Source organism: Myxine glutinosa, chromosome 1 (genome assembly GCF_964187855.1).
Source record: "Myxine glutinosa chromosome 1, kmMyxGlut1.1, whole genome shotgun sequence".
NCBI lineage: Eukaryota > Metazoa > Chordata > Myxini > Myxiniformes > Myxinidae > Myxine > Myxine glutinosa.
In genome coordinates, this window is record NC_136261.1 from 254,194,650 (window position 1) to 254,213,855 (window position 19,206).

General features: G+C 42.1%; 1 protein-coding gene across 2 annotated transcripts in view; it reads left to right on the forward strand.

Annotated features, from left to right (window-relative positions):
* LOC137436425 (latent-transforming growth factor beta-binding protein 1) overlaps positions 1 to 16,181 on the forward strand; it is a 327,003-nt gene extending 310,822 nt beyond the window's left edge. For both annotated transcript variants that reach the window (XM_068130197.2, XM_068130206.2), the window contains exons 32-34: positions 647 to 820; positions 12,646 to 12,804; positions 14,682 to 16,181. In XM_068130197.2, the coding sequence (XP_067986298.2) occupies positions 647 to 820; positions 12,646 to 12,804; positions 14,682 to 14,857 (509 nt within the window). In that variant the 3' untranslated portion in view covers positions 14,858 to 16,181. The remainder of the gene's footprint in view (positions 1 to 646; positions 821 to 12,645; positions 12,805 to 14,681) is intronic.
* The last annotated feature ends 3,025 nt before the right edge of the window (positions 16,182 to 19,206 follow it).

The window sequence follows — 19,206 nt, forward strand, 5'->3', positions numbered from 1 at the left end:
GAGATCGAGTCTTGTAATCCTGACATCCAAATGAAAGTAAGACTCCCTTACTGTAGACTTAGAGAAAACAATGCATTGTTATAATTAAATATCAAACAATGACAACACTGTACACCAAATCCAGACAGAGTTTTGCACTTCACATAAGATATCAACTATGGATGAGTTCGCTTAAACAGACTTCAAATGCAGGATGAGGCCTTTAGACCCATCAAGCCTACAGAATGGTGGCCAACCTATGGTTGTTTGTCCATGCTCTATCCTTTTAAATGCTGATCATCAAGCAAGGAAGCAGCATGTACGGTTTTTAACGTCTTTGGTATGACTCGGTTGGGGTTCAAACTGAGCCGCAGACCTCCCAGACTCAGAGAGCAGACACTCTAATACGCCATCTATATAATTGTTTATAGATATGTCTCATGGGTTTCCAAAACAAACACCATGGTTTTATAGTGCTCCTCATGGGAGCACAAATGTGTCTCATGCTATTGTCATGACATCCCATGCCAACCCTATGTTGTCTTAGACCAACACCATGGGGATTTGATGAGACATTTCTATAAAGGGATTTTTTTCAAAAAAATGTTAGCAACTACTTTTTAACCTATTAAAAGTCCTTTTTCTCCCACTTGAAATGTTCTATCAGATGATTACGCAGAGCTATGCAACATCCCTTCATGGGGCGGCGTGGACCATTTTGGCACATATGCTGTGGCTCCTTTCGCTGCACATTCACATCGCGAACATGAACCAAGCTTTCTGCCTGAGAACTTCCCCCATTTTCTACCAGACACCAACCCCTACTACCAGCCGGAAGGTGGTAAGTAGACCTGCCATGTCCATTATATCCCCAGTGTAAACCCTTGGCTCAGTCATTGCTCAGATGTATTCGAAAAGAGCCACCCAGCCTGAAAAAGGGAAGAGGCATTCGTCACTCTCTGAAGAACTTTTTGTCAAGATAATTTACATTCTTTATTCTTCATGCTGTTTTAAGATGATTAAAAAATAAACTTTGCAATAATTAAACAAAAGTTTTATTCAGTGTGCACCTGCAGTTATTTAGGCTCTGATGTGAATAACAAAGATGGTGAAGATCGAGTTTTCCTTATTAATTCAATATGTAGGGCATTCAAAAAGTTTATAGATATTCTGATAGTTAAAAAAAAAATTAATGCCGATAGGCAGTGCTGCCCACCATATATATATTGGTGTTAGTGTGAGACAGTGTTAGTGTGAGAAATCTCTGAGGATATCCCAGAGACTAGCTCAGTGGGCTGTCACCACGTAAGTGATGAGGTTCCTGGGTTCGAGTCTCAGCTTGTCAGAATTTTTTCACACTAGCCCCACGCAGGAATTTACTTCCTGTTTCTTAAACATATATATATATATATATACTTTTCTGTAATAAGATATTGATGAAATGAGGGTCCCCATGATATAATAAGGGTCTGGTCATTGTTATTTATGCAATGAAGCGATGCCACAACTTTATCAGGCCTATTTTGATTACACTTCAGAGGACATGCACTTTTCATACCTTCTGCAAAGAGGAAACATGCTGCAGATAGCTATCTCAACATACCATACAAGCCAACTTAAGAGTTCATAGAACATAACAAGTGTTACGCCTAGGTCCCCCGTCGGTGAAGTGATGTGAGTTGACAAAGTGGAAGACGCAGGAAACATGGAAGAGTCGCTAATATTTGCGAGTGGGTTGGAGACACACCCACACACCAGATGAGAAGTTAGTAGTTCGTTTATTTTTCAAGATATTCCGCTCACAAGGTTCAGACATATATGGTGGCGGCCATCTTGGATTTTGACGTGGCGACCCAATTTTCAATAGCGTTCTTCCTTATGCCTAGATACAGTCGCGCACCAGATTAGAAGTAAGTAGTTGGTTTATTTTTCAAGATATTCCACTCACAAGGTTCAGACATATATGGTGGCGGCCATCTTGGATGTTGACGTGGCGACCCAATTTTCAATAGCTTTCTTCCTTATGCCTAGATACACCCACACACCGGATTAGAAGTGAGTAGTTGGTTTATTTTTCAAGATATTCCGCTCACAAGTTTCAGACATATGGCGGCGGCCATCTTGGATTTTGACGTGGCGACCCAATTTTCAATAGCTTTCTTCCTTATGCCTAGATACACCCACACGCCGGATTAGAAGTTAGTAGTTCATTCATTTTTCAAGATATTCCGCTCACAAGGTTCAACGCACGCACGGATGCACGGACGCACACACGTACAGAGGGGAAAACCATAGTCCCCCTTTCGCTCCGCGGTGCGACGGGGGAAAATAACCCATACAGTGTTGAAGTATATACAGTACTTCAATTTTAATACAACCATGATTTTGAAGATCGTTTCAAATATGTGTTTGAATATGAAGTTTTGTTTATGTACGTGTCAAAGTTTACATACATCATGAATGTTTGAATATGAAGTTTAGCACTTTTGTCTTGTACATAACTCTTGTACATCAGAAGTCTTGCACATCACTCTTACTACATCACCCTATAGAACATGTCAAAGTGCGGTCCCACAAAACTGGAGATTCTTGGAAGTATCTAAAAGGCGATTTGTGTTCAACAGTGTTCAAGTATATAATTCAATTGAAATAAAATAAAGGTTGTAAAATCTTGTAAATAAATTAATTCTGGAATTTACCACCGTTGATGCACTGTCTATTACACCACCCTATCGAGCACTTTACATCAGTTCTTCGTGTCCTTTGTAATGTCCTTAAAAACAGTACATTTCCTGTTTGGAATTATTTTCAATTTTGATGATCTGCCAGGTAGCCAGACCGAGTTAAAACATTATCTCACTCCTCTCTGCGCATGTGCGGTCAGGACAAATTCAGAGCCAAATACTGCTAAACTGCGTTTGTTTTTCGATTCATGTTCCGATTCATGTTGAAATTATGGCATTCAATTTCAATAAGTTGTTGCTCGATCATAAACTGATAAGATGGATAGACGGACAGAGAGGCATGAACCAATTATTGCTTAAGCCCACTTTTTGATTTGCATGCGTGGGGTAACAACACCACTAGTGCTTTCTGATCCAAGTACAAACCAGGTTCAACCGTGCCTGACTTCCAAGATCTGATGAACATTCTGGTGAAGTTTTTGGCAAGCCCATCATGCTTGTGCCTTCACCCCTTTGCTTCACATATCAATATACTATTCACTTGTGTTCTATATATCGACCTAATTACACGCTTTTATTTAACTTCATCTGAACTTTGTTTGTTTGTCCCGTTTCAAATCTTTATTTAAGCCGTTCGCTTTCTAGGTTCCATACGACATAGAGAGCTGAAATTTGGCCCACAGTCCTCTTTTCTGGTACATTTTAATCTATCAAAATTTAATTTTAAAAAAATGGGTTTAAAACTTTTTTTTAAAATAATGAAAGTGTGTAGCCCTAAAACATGTTTTTTCGTTTACTTGTTTTTAACATTAACTTAATTTAACATCCAAACGATTGTATAATTAATTACCCTACCTGATATGAGAGATCATACCCCCACATTATTTGAAACATTGGCAATGCAAGTAAATCTTGAGTATAATACCTCAAAAAGCATACCTCAAGTTTGGAATTAGTTTAGTTTAAGTCAAAAAGTTTAGTTGGTATGCTGAGCTGGCGGCTGGCAGTTTCAAGCACTGGCCTCAAGAGAGGTCAAGTTGTGGCTTCCAGGCCCAAACTCAAGCCAAGGTAGCTTTGTGACATTGTCCAGACGAGTTGCGTGCTTTTCGCCGAGAAACAGCTGCCTGTATGCCTCCAATTGCAATATAGAATAATGGAAGGATAAAGATGGAACCACTTTCTTAATTTTTTGCAGAATATATAAATCATCCACAAAATTTAAAAGGATATTATTATTATTATTATTATTATTATTATTGTTATTATTATTATCTATTATTATTACTACTGTCATTATTATTGGTGTAGTCAGTCAAAATGCAAGAAAAATAGAAGCAGATGGAAATATGAAAGAGCAAAATAGGAAAATGAGTCTCATAAATGTGGTCTTAAATAAAGAGCAGACCGGACACACCCTGCAGGCTCGAGGAAAGAAGGTCTGACAAGCCAAAATTTTAGCAAAGCCACCAGAAATCAAACTTTCCTGTTTGGCAAAGCTTCCTAATCGACAAGGACATGTTTTTCTTCATCATTAAATTTAATTTGTGCTGCAGGCTGGCTAAGTTATTGCTAAATTTCTGAAAGTATTTTCCCCAAATTTGTTGTAAATTGTGATTCCCCACCCCTCCCCCCCCCCCCCCCTTAATTTGTCGTACAATTGTGATATCCATTTTGATCTTAAAATTTCATAATTGCTAAAGTACTCTTTTAAAAAGTATATTCAGCCATAGTCTACACCTACTGTGTGTATCTTGTCAAGCATGGAGTATATTCAGCCATAGTCTACATACAGTATACTGTGTGTATCTTGTCAAGCATGGAGTATATTCAGCCATAGTCTGCATACAGTATACTGTGTGTATCTTGTCAAGCATGGAGTATATTCAGCCATAGTCTACATACAGTATACTGTGTGTATCTTGTCAAGCATGGAGTATATTCAGCCATAGTCTACATACAGTATACTGTGTGTATTTTGTCAAGCATGGAGTATATTCAGCCATAGTCTACATACAGTATACTGTGTGTATCTTGTCAAGCATGGAGTATATTCAGCCATAGTCTACATACAGTATACTGTGTGTATCTTGTCAAGCATGGAGTATATTCAGCCATAGTCTACATACAGTATACTGTGTGTATTTTGTCAAGCATGGAGTATATTCAGCCATAGTCTACATATTCTGTGTGTATCTTGTCAAGCATGGAGTATATTCAGCCATAGTCTACATATACTGTGTGTATCTTGTCAAGCATGGAGTATATTCAGCCATAGTCTTCATATACTGTGTGTATCTTGTCAAGCATGGAGTATATTCAGCCATAGTCTACATATACGGTGTGTATCTTGTCAAGCATGGAGTATATTCAGCCATAGTCTACATCTACTGTGTGTATCTTGTCAAGCATGGAGTATATTCAGCCAAAGTCTACATATACTGTGTGTACCTTGTCAACCATGGAGTATATTCAGCCATAGTCTACATACAGTATACTGTGTGTATCTTGTAAAGCATGGAGTATATTCAGCCATAGTCTACATATACTGTGTGTATCTTGTCAAGCATGGAGTATATTCAGCCATAGTCTACATATACTGTGTGTATCTTGTCAAGCATGGAGTATATTCAGCCATAGTCTACATATACTGTGTGTATCTTGTCAAGCATGAGTATATTCAGCCATAGTCTACATATACTGTGTGTACCTTGTGTTGCGGATTCGGCCCTTCCGTGGTTGTGGTTTTCATCCACTTGAAACATTTCTGGTTATGTATTATTATTCTTATTGGGGTTTGAAGGAAACGGTGGTTATTGTTGTTAAAAGGGAAGGTTATTGTTGTTAAAAGGCAAAAAGGGTTAATATTTTAAATGAAACAGGAAACCGGATCGAGAACCGGAAGACGACGAGAGAAAAAAGAAGAAGAGGAGGCGTGGCGAGAAAAGTCACAGAAGACGCGTGTCTTGAAGCTCCGGAGCGAACGTGATCAAACGAACGTCGCGAGTGACCTTTGAGTTTCCTTGAAAGGAATTTCCTGCGATAGGTGTTATCGCTGGAGGATTGAGAAACCTGCGTAGTCAGGTATAGGCGTTGTGGGTCCGAAGAATCCCCCGCCAGGTCGCTTCGACTCAAGTAAGAGCCGTCGGCCATTTTGAACCTCGCGCGTCGTTCACTGAAAAAGGTTTTGCTCCGCATCAGCTTCTCACCCTCCGGTCATTTGCCGGGGATGTGTGTGTGCAAAAGCGGCGTTTGAAGATTACGTTGCGGTTCACTGATTGAACTGTGAACGTGCACGTCTGGATCGCGCCTTTGGAATTTCCCTTTTCGCCGCCAGTTTGCTGTGGGTTTGGACCACGTGGCGGTCCACGCTTTGCCTACACCTCATTACTCGCCTCATCGCCTCTTCGCCAGGATCACCTTTGAGTTATAGGGACATTGAGGAGTGTTCTTTTCCATTCACGGGGAGCGCAGTGAGTTGCCTTACTTTAGCAGATGGTACCATCTTAAGATATTGAGTGCACTTTTATGGCCATTGGTTGTACCGTTATTCTTGTGTGTGATTTTTAATACAGCATTTGTTCGTTTATAATCATTGGTGTGGTTTCCCTATTGATTACGGACACAGAATAACATATTTTTCTGCCGTGGCTCCTCTCGGGGTTCGGAGGTATACCGAGACCAGGAGGTCGGGGAGGAACACGTAACACTTGTCAACCATGGAGTATATTCAGCCATTATAGTCTACATACAGTATACTGTGTGTATCTTGTCAAGCATGGAGTATATTCAGCCATAGTCTACATATACTGTGTGTATCTTGTCAAGCATGGAGTATATTCAGCCATAGTCTACATATACTGGGTGTATCTTGTCAAGCATGGAGTATATTCAGCCATAGTCTACATGTACTGTGTGTATCTTGTCAAGCATGGCGTATATTCAGCCATAGTCTACATACAGTATACTGTGTTTATCTTGTCAAGCATGGAGTATATTGAGCCATAGTCTACATATACTGTGTGTATCTTGTCAAGCATGGAGTATATTCAGCCATAGTCTACATATGCTGTGTGTATCCTGTCAAGCATAGAGTATATTCAGCCATAATCTACACATACTGTGTGTATCTTGTCAAGCATGGAGTATATTCAGCCATAGTCTACATCTACTGTGTGTATCTTGTCAAGCATGGAGTATATTCAGCCATAGTCTACATCTACTGTGTGTATCTTGTCAAGCATGGAGTATATTCTCCTACTCCTGTCTGACTTCTCCTACTTTCTGACCCAGCTATGTTCCCTCTCCCCCTCAATCCTCCTCCTTGGTGATTTCAATATCCACATGGACTCCACTGACTCCACAATAACCACTGACTTCACTGATTTACTCACCTGCTTTAACCTCACTCAACATGTCGACTTTCCTACCCATATCCGTGGTCACATTTTGGACCTTGTCTGCTCCACTGGATTAAATTTGCACCATCTCTATGGCTCCGACCTCACCCTCTCTGACCACTTAGCCATCACTCTGACCATCAACATCCCCGCCCCAACACCAAGGCATTATCGCACAATCAACTTCCGTAAGCTAAACGCTCTTTCACCTACCTCATTCTCATCCACCCTCTCTGAAAAAATGTCCACTTCTCCCTTCATTGACCTCCACACCCCTTCCGACCTCACTGACTACTACAACCACACTCTCTCCTCCTGCCTTGACCAGCTTGCGCCTGTAAAAACCAAAACAGTTTCTTTCACCCATTCTGCTCCCTGGTTTACCCCTGAACTCCACCTGATGAAAACTCGTGCTCGCCAACTTGAAAGACTCCGCAATAAAACGGGTCTCACAGTTCACTCCCAAGCCTACAAGGACCACATACAACACTACAAAGATGCCCTCTCATGCGCCCGCTCTGCCTACTACTCTCAAATTATCCACTCTGGCTCCGGAAACCCAAAAGCACTCTTCTCGACAATAAACAAACTCCTCCGCCCCCTGAACACCACCACCCAGTCATTCACAGTAGACAACTGCATCTCCTTCCTCTCTTTCTTCCAACGCAAAATTGACAACATCTACAACAGCTTGACCACCGCCGCACCCGCTCCCCCTCCAACCACCTGCCCCCCCTTGTCCTGCCATCCCCTGTCTCGGTTCTCCCCAATCTCTCCTACTGACCTCTCTGAACTCCTCATAGGAATGAAAACTGCCACCTGCACTCTTGACCCCATCCCCTCCAGCTTTGTCAAAGCCTCCCTCCCTGCTCTCTCTCCACTTATCATTGCAACAATAAACTCCTCCCTGTCTACAGGCATCGTCCCACCTTCCCTCAAAATTGCTGCTGTTACCCCCATTCTAAAAAAACCTGGTCTAAACCCTGACACCCTAAACAACTTCAGACCCATCTCCAACCTACCCTTTCTGTCAAAAGTTTTGGAACGCGCTGTAGCCACTCAACTCAAACATCATCTCTCTGCCAATAACTTGTATGAAACATTCCAATCCGGATTCCGCTCCAACCACAGTACTGAAACTGCTCTCCTCAAAATCACCAACGACCTTCTCCTCTCCTCTGACGCTGGCAACCTCAACATTCTCGTCCTCCTCGACCTCAGCGCTGCCTTTGACACCATCGATCACACTATCCTCCTCACCCGACTTGAATCCACCTTTAACGTCACCGGCACTGCCCTCTCTTGGATTAAATCATACCTCTCTGACAGATGCCAGTTCATCTCCATCAATAACTGCAAATCCCCCACTGCTCCCCTCCCCCAAGGTGTCCCCCAAGGTTCAGTTCTTGGCCCCCTCCTCTTCATCCTTTACCTGTCCCCGCTCGGTCACTTAATCCGCCGTCATGGTCTCCAATTCCACTGCTTCGCCGATGACATCCAGCTTTTCATCTCCACCAAGTCCGTCTCCACCGACACCCACTCTATCCTGACAAACTGCATCACTGAAATAAAATCCTGGCTTCAAATCAACTTCCTCAAGCTTAACTGTGATAAATCTGAAATAATCATCATTGGCCCAAAAACGCTCACAAAATCCACCCATAACTTTGCCCTCAACATCGACGGTATCCCAGTATCCACCTCCCCTCACATCCGGAATCTTGGCGTCATCTTTGACCAAACCCTTTCCTTCGACAAATACACTAAACAGATCACAAAGTCAGCCTTCTTTCACCTGAAAAACATTGCCCGTCTCCGCTCATCCCTCTCCTCCACGGCTGCAGAAACCCTCATCCACGCCTTCATCACCTCCCGTCTGGACTACTGCAATAGCCTCCTCTATGGTTCACCCTCAAAAATCACCAATAAACTCCAATACATTCAGAACTCCGCTGCCCGTCTACTCACTCATTCCCGGACCCGTGACCACATCACCCCCGTCCTTTACAAGCTTCACTGGCTCCCCATCCCCCAGAGAATCCAGTACAAAATCCTCCTCTTGACATACAAAGCCCTCCATAACCTGGCCCCATCCTACCTGGCTGACCTCCTCTCCAGACACACTCCCACCCGCAACCTCCGCTCTGCTGGTACCAACCTCCTGACCCCCTCCATCCGGACCAAATTCAGATCCTGGGGGGACAGGGCCTTCTCCATCGCTGCTCCCACCCTCTGGAACTCACTACCTCACACCATCAGAGACTCCTCCTCACTCACCACATTCAAAACATCACTAAAGACCCACCTGTTCAACGCTGCATTCAACATTCAACCCACAGCATTTAACCCCTGACTATCTCTTCTCCTTCTCCCTCCTTTTGCTTTAAATATTTCCCTATTGATTCTTGTCTTGTCTTTTTGATTCTTGTCTTATATATATGCCGTATATCGCTGCTGTTTGTTTTCTTGATTCTTGTCTTTTTGCAATTGTTGTTTTCATGTATTGTTATGCATTATGTTTTCCACTCTGTCAAAGCGCCTTTGGGCTTCTGGAAAAGCGCTATACAAAATAAATGAATTATTATTATTATTATTATATTCAGCCATAGTCTACATATACTGTGTGTATCTTGTCAAGCATGGAGTATATTCAGCCTAGATATACTGTGTGTATCTTGTCAAGCATGGAGTATATTCAGCCATAGTCTACATATACTGTGCGTATTTTGTCAAGCATGGGGATAATAAAGATTGTGGGTAAGGATGGACGTTCATGTACGATGGAAGTACATCACCTGCTTTGTTTCCTGTTGTTAAAAGTATTTTTTCCTCAGTTTCGCACCTGCATCCTATGGCACCTGTTCTTATCTTAAGTTATCAACCTTGTCAGAAGTTTTCAAAAAAAAAAACCTTGATAAACTGAATCCAATAGCATCAAAAAAAAATTACTGAACACATAAATAATGATAAATAAAGGTTATACAAGGAACACATTCACAACGAAACCCAGACTCAGGAATAGGCCAGTTGCTATTTTTTGGGGGAATTCAAAAACTTGGCTCATGGACGAATAAAGTGAAAGAGGGTAAAAAAACATAAAATCAATGTACAGTCAGTCAGGCAGTGGTGCTACAGTCAGACACAACAAGAAAAGGAATGAATGAAGATAAATGGGTGAGAGAGAAAGAAAGAGAGAGAGAGAGGAGTGGAAGTAACACAGTAAAATACAAGTACTATCGGGTTGGTTTAGCTCTGTTTATGTCACATTCATGGAGTAAAGTTCACTGGAAAAGATGGCAGATTAAAATAAATTGTGGTCCAGCAGCTGCTTAAAGACCTGAAAGGAAGAGTGCGATTGAATCGCTTCCAGAAGGCAGTTCTAAAAACTGGAAAAAGCATTAGAGAATAGGGGTGTGCTTGTACAGAAAGTATGGATTTTGTGAGTTTCACCAGGAGGAAGTTACTGTAAGAATTAGTGTGTCTTGGAGTTGCTGGAGACGGGCTGGGAGAACAGCGGGCAGCAGACATACCTGCGATGTGAAAGCAGCAGACCTTGTGCTTTGGACTCATTGCAGGAAATGCCAATAATTCCACGGAATCCAGGAGAAGCAGATGTGATGCTGAGGCTCCAGTCCATAGTGGAGAGCAGCACTCCATTGAACTACAGATAAAGGCCTTGCCGGCTTTAAGTTTATTCAGTTTTTCAAGAAATTACACTTTTAAAAATCCAGAGGTTAACTAAGCAAGACAGCCTAGTTGGTAGCATGATTGTCATTGAGCTGTCTCCTCTGGGTTTGATTGCCCACAGAATCAAAGTGTCACTGAAAACCCTCCATTTCATTGGAGTGCAAAGCAAGGGGAATTATATTTTGGAGCATGTTGGGCACTGTCATATTTACATTTTGGTTGTGGATATTAAAGATCCCATGATCTCTAAAAAAAAGAGTAAGCCATTGTGTGTGTGTGCCAGCCAGATATTCTGCCTCAGGTGATAAAATGATTACAGTATACATTACAGTATACATTACAGTATACATTACAGTAGAGATAATGGAATAATTTGACTAGCACATGAAAGTTAAGCAAATCAAAAGATTGAGTTAACGGGGCATGAATGAAGCACCGGAAGGATGAGACAAATGGCCTCCTCATGTGTCTACATTTTTGTCACACACAAAATTTTAGTAAACCATGTTAATTTAAACACAATCTATATTTATACACCTCCATTATCTTACTATAATTCACCAAATGTCTGTCCATCTGTCCGTCCGTCTGTTCCCAGGTACCGCAAAAACGGCTGAACCGATCGCAACAAAATTTTGGGTGGGTAATCCTGGGACCCCCTGGAGTAAAATAGGCTATATTGTTTTTCCAATTTTTTCCCCAATTTTACAGTTTTTCCAAACACGATGGAATAATATTTACCGATATGTACAGTGATGTGGCTTTTATTGAAATTCTACAAATACTGTTTAGATTTTGATGATTTGCGTGTGATATGATTTAACGGATGTTTATATGAATCGTTTGAAATAAATAAAAAAGCCTTCAATTTCTGATATTTTGCCTTTTCATTTGGGCCTCCCAATTGAAGCCCCGCCCTTAGGGCGGGTACCGTTGCTAGTCACTTTCATTTCATAGTTTCAATTATTAAATACCTTAAATTTCCTGCGTTGTAATATCTTACCTTGATCCTTTCTTAAACACTCATGGTACTGTTACTATCCTCTTTTTTCTGGACATTATATACAATATTTATATTTATTGATTCAACACCGCTTGGGAATCAAGAAGACAAAAAGCTTCATTTTAATGGCCTTCCAATATGTGATAAAACGGTGAATATTCGCTTTGTTTTGTTTGAACAGGCACAAGTAGCATACGATTTCTGCCCAAATCAGTTACATAATATCAGCAGCTTCGACTTACTTTTCTGCAGGATTTTCTCAATGGAAGCCAAAGTTGACGCCCCCATACAATAATCGTCATCCATGAAAAATGATGCTGTATGTCCATTGAAATGCCATTCTATGACCATGTACTCACCACTCACACATGAGCAAGCAAACATGGATGATTCCCCTGAAGCTCAAAAAATTGTTGCTTTATTTATTTATTTATTAAACTTCTGATATACAGTATTATGTGTCATTCAGGAGATGTTTCACATGCATGAGTGAGTCAATGAGCATGGGTCAATGCATGCATATGCAACATCTGGCTTGGATAATTTTGGGGGATGCGGCCATGCTGCCTATTCAGTGCCCTCGGTAGTTTATTTGACCATGGTGCAAGCACGCGATTGCCGAACTGTAACAAAATATCATCATGTCGTGCTCCGCATGAGTTGATGAGCATAACAGGATGGCATTCCTCGAATAAAGACTCCTAAAATGAGAGGGCTGGCTGGTGGTTTCAAGGCCATAGGTTCAAATCAATGTTCGGACAGAGGTCAGTGAGAACCGCAAACCAAGACATGTGCTTTTGGTATAATCTGTGTGTGGAAAGGCAAAGTTAATGAGCAACAAATGCACTCCTCAGGACGGTAGCAATGGTCCGTCATTGTTGTTTTGTTTCTGCAGAATACCCAAGGCAATACGAGCCGCGACAAGGACTTCAGGCACAGGAATGTGGAATTGCACACGGCTGTGAGAATGGGCGATGTGTTCGTGTACCCAACGGCTTCACTTGTGACTGCTACGACGGTTACAGGCTCGACACAGTTCAAGTGATATGCATGGGTGCGTACTCACTCGGGTGTGGGAAACACATGCAGTCTACCTGTAGCATCCAAAAGTTACACAAGTTCTAGATTCCGTTCAGGCCAAATTCCTAATTCCTAACCAAATCACCTTCAGTCCAGCGTCAGACCTGGCCAGGCAGTTCCTCAAAGAGTTGGCCCAAAACTCAGTTTCCAGTATGTTAATCTTAATCTTAATCTTGACTGGTTGGTTGAAATATAGGAGGCATACGATTTAATTTTCTAGCTGACACATTAATTTGCAATTAGTAGAAAGGAGAAAGAAAAAACAAAACGCCACCAGAGGTGGACACACACACACACACACACACACACACACACACACACACACACACACACACGCACACACACACACACACACAACAGGCATTTTAAGGCCATTTTCCCTGCTAGAGCGGGGGTTAGCCACCAAAGGGGCAGGGGTTAGCCACCAGTCATTCTACCTCTAATATATCTGGTATTCCAAATGTTTTCAACCCTGTCGAAATGTATGGATGGATTCGGATAAATCTTGGTGGACAGGTTGGTTGGGTGACAAGGATGAGTTTATTCGATTTTAATGAAGATCCAGATCCGGTGATTCTTCACCATTTAGAGATGGGGCCGAAATAATTTATAGCACGATATTTCAAAAAGTTGTCGACAGATTATGACAAAACTTAAGCCAGCCGCCGACTGAGCATCCTCCGTCATACAAAGTCCTTCTGTAGCACATCTGAACTCCTATCCACCAACAAAGCTTTCATCCACAGCTTCCCCTCTGGGCTGGCTCCCCTGCACTGCTCTCCACTCTGGGCTGGCTCCCCTGCACTGCTCTCCCCTCTGGGCTGGCTCTCCTGCACTGCTCTCCCCTCTGGGCTGGCTCCCCTGCTTCACAACTTGCTCAGCTTCACGCAGTAGAAACCAATAATTCAAGATCATTGGAATCTCTCATAATGAAGCTGAGTCTATGGGCCGATCACTTTGCCATCGCAGAAAAGTCGGTGGTCTCTGTCTTTTACCACCTCCTTTCTGGTCTTGTACACTATTTCTGTGCTTTGCCCCCCCCCCCTCTCCCCCAGGGTTTTTACGGGGCTCACGTGACCCAAAATCATTTTCTGGTAAAACAACCTAAATCCAGTATCACTGCTCACCTCCACTCATTCGTTCCTCTTTTCTCCCACCTGTGGAACCAACTTCAACATCCTCTTCAATCCGATTCTTCCCTCCAGGTCTTCAAGACAGCTGTTGACCACCATCGCAGATCTGTCCCCAATCCAAAAGCATGAACTCTTCTACCCTTGTTAACCCCACCCAAATCCCTCCTAATTTCCCCGTTTTTCCTCTTTGGAGTTTCCTTCTCCATGCGTATGTGTTTTGCTTGCCTCCTGGTTTTGTCGGTTACGTCCTGATATGTTCAGTGTGCTAGCTCTACCACAAACCTCGACTATGCATACAAAAACAACAACTTGATGGATGAGTTGGGTCGGTGACAAGAAGAAGCAGATGAGATTTTGGTTAAAGTCTGTATCCAAATCCGGCTCATGAGTGGGATACAAAACGTAAACTGTTCAGCATGGCGGAGGTATGTGCTCCACCGAGTGCCGTCTAGTATTTTATGCAATGCTGCATTTGTTGGTTTTATATCCATATGTGGCCAAAATAAAAATAAACAACCTCAAAGATAGGTGGAGCATTCCCCTCAAGGCTTCTGGGATACAATATTTGACGTTTCTGGAATAGCATGCTTTGCCCAAACAAAAATTGTACTTCCTGTCACATGAATTTATGCCGATTGCTAATTGACATGAAATCGATCGCCAATGAGAAAATGAGACATGCGGCCATAGGGTCTAAATATCTCTCCATCTCTTACAGATATTGATGAATGTGAAGAGGGACCGCAAGAAACCTCAACCTGCCACAATGCCCACTGCCTGAACACCGATGGCTCTTACAGCTGTGTCTGTCTACCAGGCTACGTACCATCTCAGCGGCCAAACCGCTGCATGCCCATTGTTGCCAATCCGCACTTTCCACACAATACACACTGAATATTCCAAGTCCTCAAACACACTCGGTTACCAACTGTAGTTCAGATTTTTCTCAAAATAAAACCACACAATAATTATAGTTTCCCATATTCTATGAGCAATGAAAGGATATAACTATTTTAATACAGGGGACTACTATAGACGTTGTCAAGGATAGCATCTGTCTGTCTGTCTATGGACAGTTCCAACGATCGGGTGAAACAAAGTTGCCCTTTGTCATAGCAAGATAACTCTCTTGGTCTGATGAAGGACTGATGCCCGAAAAGTTCAGCTTTACTTTTCTTCCACCAATGGTCAGCATACCATTGTCACCTTCCAGTTGATAAGACCCTTCGTCATTTTATGATGTGGATTGGCGCTGACCTCCGATAGTCAATTATTTGTGCAAAACCAATCTGAATTGACCATGTGACCAGTTGCATGATCAGACGGTAAATATCAAGTTACCTTACTCAATTTGAACATCAGCAGAGTGTGTAAAGAAATCCAGATTTGAAGTAAAAATATACCAGGGCTTCAAGAAAGACATTTACATGTGAGAAGGAAAATGTCAGCCAGAAGCAGCTACATTCATAGCTAATTATCCTTAATTTTCTTGGAGATAAATCTTTGTTGCGAATTATATTTTGATAGTTTTTCCCCCAAACATTTTTGCACAAACCAAATAACATATGGTTCCAAATACCGACAATAAGAGCGATGTGCAAAGGACTTAGCTTGCCAAATGACATTCCTACAGTACTGTATTCAAATACATGCAAAGCACACGTTCGTGTACATTTCCCAAAAGGCAATGCTTCTTTTAATGAATATTCCAAAAGTAGAATGTACCGTTTGTGAAACGGTTGATTGATGGCCTATGACATGTGACCTATTGAGAGTGGAAATCTGTTCTGTGAAAGCAACGCTCGAGTTTCTCTAATATATCTGGTATTCCAAAGTATCTATAAGAAGCACTCCTTGTTTGTAAGCCTCACAGTTCATAACAATGTTGGGATTCCAGTGGAGAAATTCATTTAATTTCTATTTATTTTAACAATGCTGCTGCAGTTACGTCTATTGTGCTGAAGTTAGTGAGAGTTTGCAGAAATATATAAATATTGAAGAATGTATAAGACTTTTGTCTACATGCAAATTTGATTCTTCTTTTCAGAAGTTTAACAATAATGGAATTGCAAAAAAAGGAAAAAAAATTCAAAAGTTATTTTTTATCTGGAAGGTTTGTAGTATATACGAGCTTCGGAGTTCAAAGTGACAGTTAATCTTGGAATGCTAGTGGGACGTTTTGTACCTTTTTTCCATATCAATAAACGTGCAAAAAATTTGTTTTTAAGACGGTGTATTTTCTAAAAAGATTTGTACTGTGACATCGAAATGTTTCCTTTCTTCCTTTGATAGAGCCTTCGGTTGATAGGGCCTAGAAATATTCGTTTTAATTTAAAGTCAAGAACTAATACACTTGGTAGTGTATATAGAATCTTACTATAATGTTATTTTTGGGATTAGGGAGAGGTTTGAGGCAGCATACTTGACTTTGAGCTATTTAGTCTGGCTATGATTACGACCCAACTATAAACTGTTATCATGGTGCCTTGCAAGGACTTGCATATGCTGTCTTTAGAGGCAGAATGAAGCCTCCCTTCGCTTCTCATAGCATGTGCTGGTAGACGTCAAATATACCAGGACACCTTTTGAAAAAGTAGGCCAATGCATGCCGGTACCCTAGTCAAATTCGAAAAAAAAACAAAAAAATTAATTACTTATTTTTTAAGTTTTACTTTCATTATTTTAATTTTTTTCATATAAATTTTTAGAATTATACATATTTTTTTAATTTTTAGAAATCACAAATAAAACAAACAAAATTAATTTTTTCCCATCTTCTGCCTGCTGCACCCCTAGAACACACAGTAAGGTGATGCATCCACAGAAATGAATATCATTCGTCAATTATAATTGACGTTACTATAAAACAGTGTGATTTCACAGCACTTTCATTGTACAAATGAGTTTTAAACAAAGTAGTGGGCCACCAAAGTACAGTTTGTAGTTGGGAGAATCCGTTATCATCACCAACATTGCGAAACCCACACAGCAGAGAACACAAAAGCACAACCAATCTCGAGGTTTCCCCAATAAAGACAAAGGCTGAGAAAGATTCGCTTAGCAGCCCCAACTGGCCTTCATCAGGTATGGGAAACATCACATATTTCAGGATATGAAGAAAGATATGTTATTGTCCATTTTTATATTTTAAGCAAAGGTAATTGGCTGGCATAAATTATATTGTGTTATTCATGAATCTCATAATTTCTTCATCGATAATATATTCCTTGAAAAAAAATTCTTGCTCTGGATCTTCCATGAGCCTTGCTATTATATAATATAAAATAAAACCATCCTGTTTATTGAACCTCACCAAATTAATCAAACAATATTGTCGCACGAATGCCCTCGGTTAATACCATGGGCTCGCGGATAGCCAAACAAACTTTAATGGAGGCGACGATCAATGACGGACTTTTGACTATACAAGCACGGGAGGAAGAAGGAAGAGGAAGGAGCAACGAGCTCTTACCTGTAGCGACCTCACCGGCAGTCTTCAATCCTGCAAATTAATCTCACACGAACAAGGGGGTAAAATGTACAAAAATAAAGATTTATTACGGGACCCGATACAAAGAAACGCGATGGTAAAAACTAATTCTAAATTGGGATCCCGCACACCTCACTTCAATAACAGCACAGTGGAATGACTTAAATAAAAGAATCGTCGTGTTGTGCGTTGGTGGGTGTGAGCTTATCTGTCTGGCAGTGTAGCGTCGTCAGGAACCGTCCAGGCTCCGATGTTGGCGCGAAGCAGGCCTCCGTCCACCTCGCTCACGCTCCGCCAGTCGGTCGCACGCGAGGTCCTGTTTGCTCGTAGCACCAAGCCTCACTCCAAGCACCAAGCCTCGCTCCAAGCACCAAGAGCACCCTGACCAAGCCCAAGCACCAAGAGCACCAAGAGCCCATGCAGAACCCAGGAAAGACGACCGGGAAGAACGCAGGGAAGAATGCAGGGAAGAACGCAGGGAAGAATGATGACGGCGGCGACCAGGGAAGAACCAGGGAAGCCGGCGAGTGAATCGTCTTGTCACTTGCGGTCTGACGTCGATTCTCCCGCGTTACCAATCAGTCCCTCGCTTCTTTGTGGTCTTTCCCGCCTTCTGACGTCACTGGCTCTTTTCCTCCAATCAGCGACCTGCTTATAAGTAGTGGTTTTGCGCGTTCCGCCCTGATTGGCCGAGTGTTCGTGTCTTCCGCACTGATTGGCCATGGTGACCACGGTCGGTGGCCAATCAGTGTGCCGCTTCCTTCCACCAATCAGTGGCCAGCTTCTTACCCCAGCCAATCACACGTTCCCTGGGCATGGCTCCAGCCTGCCTCGCACGATGTTTGTTGCTATGCCAGCTGGTGATGTGGCTGGCTGTGGCCCCATCGGCGGTGCCCCGATCTGGCTTCCTGCCTGTTATTCCTGTAAGTCTTATTGTGGCAGAGGGGAATTAATTAATGTGTGCACTAATGGATCTATCTAATGTATATGAGTGCGTTGCCATAATGGACACTGGGTTGCTCACAGAGGGAACGACACTCGAGGGAATTTTACCCATAATCCCTCTACTAATTAGCATGCCCCGCCCCCTCGTGGTGGGGACACAGATACAACTTATTCCGACATACGGCTAAACATAGAACTTATTACAGGTGAGGTTCCCCATCACGACAGTCGAGCACCTACCTATGCAGATCTACCTGGCTCTAGATATTCCTCTACCCACCAACATACCAATATTCTTATCATCAATATACCACACCTTTTACAGAGTAGGTGCTGCTGATAAGTAGACTCTTAACATGGATTATGCTGGGGGGTTTGCTATTGCCTTCACAACAGTCAGTCAGGGCAGCAATTTGTAATTTGTTCAGGGTGCCGGAGATAACTCGCCGACTTTTCATAAATTGGCTTAACGTCCTTCCGATGGACGACTCCATCCTTGCCCTTCGTGCGAAACACCAGTGTTACAATTTTATATCTGGCTCGAGATTCCAAGCCAGGCTAGATGGCTCAAGCCAATGCTTCTAAACGATCCTGCCAGTTCAAAACTCTATAATACACACCAGCAATTCCAAGATGAATCTAAAACTGCCGCACTGTCATCCCTGGGATAAAATGCAATCGTCCCTCTTTTCCAAATATTGTGCACGGCCAGCATTAGGGATTGACCAGGAGACATTAAAAAATAGCAAGTTGAGCTGCACCAGTTATTTTGCATCATTCTGCAGCAATGATCTGTGTTGTTCTCCAA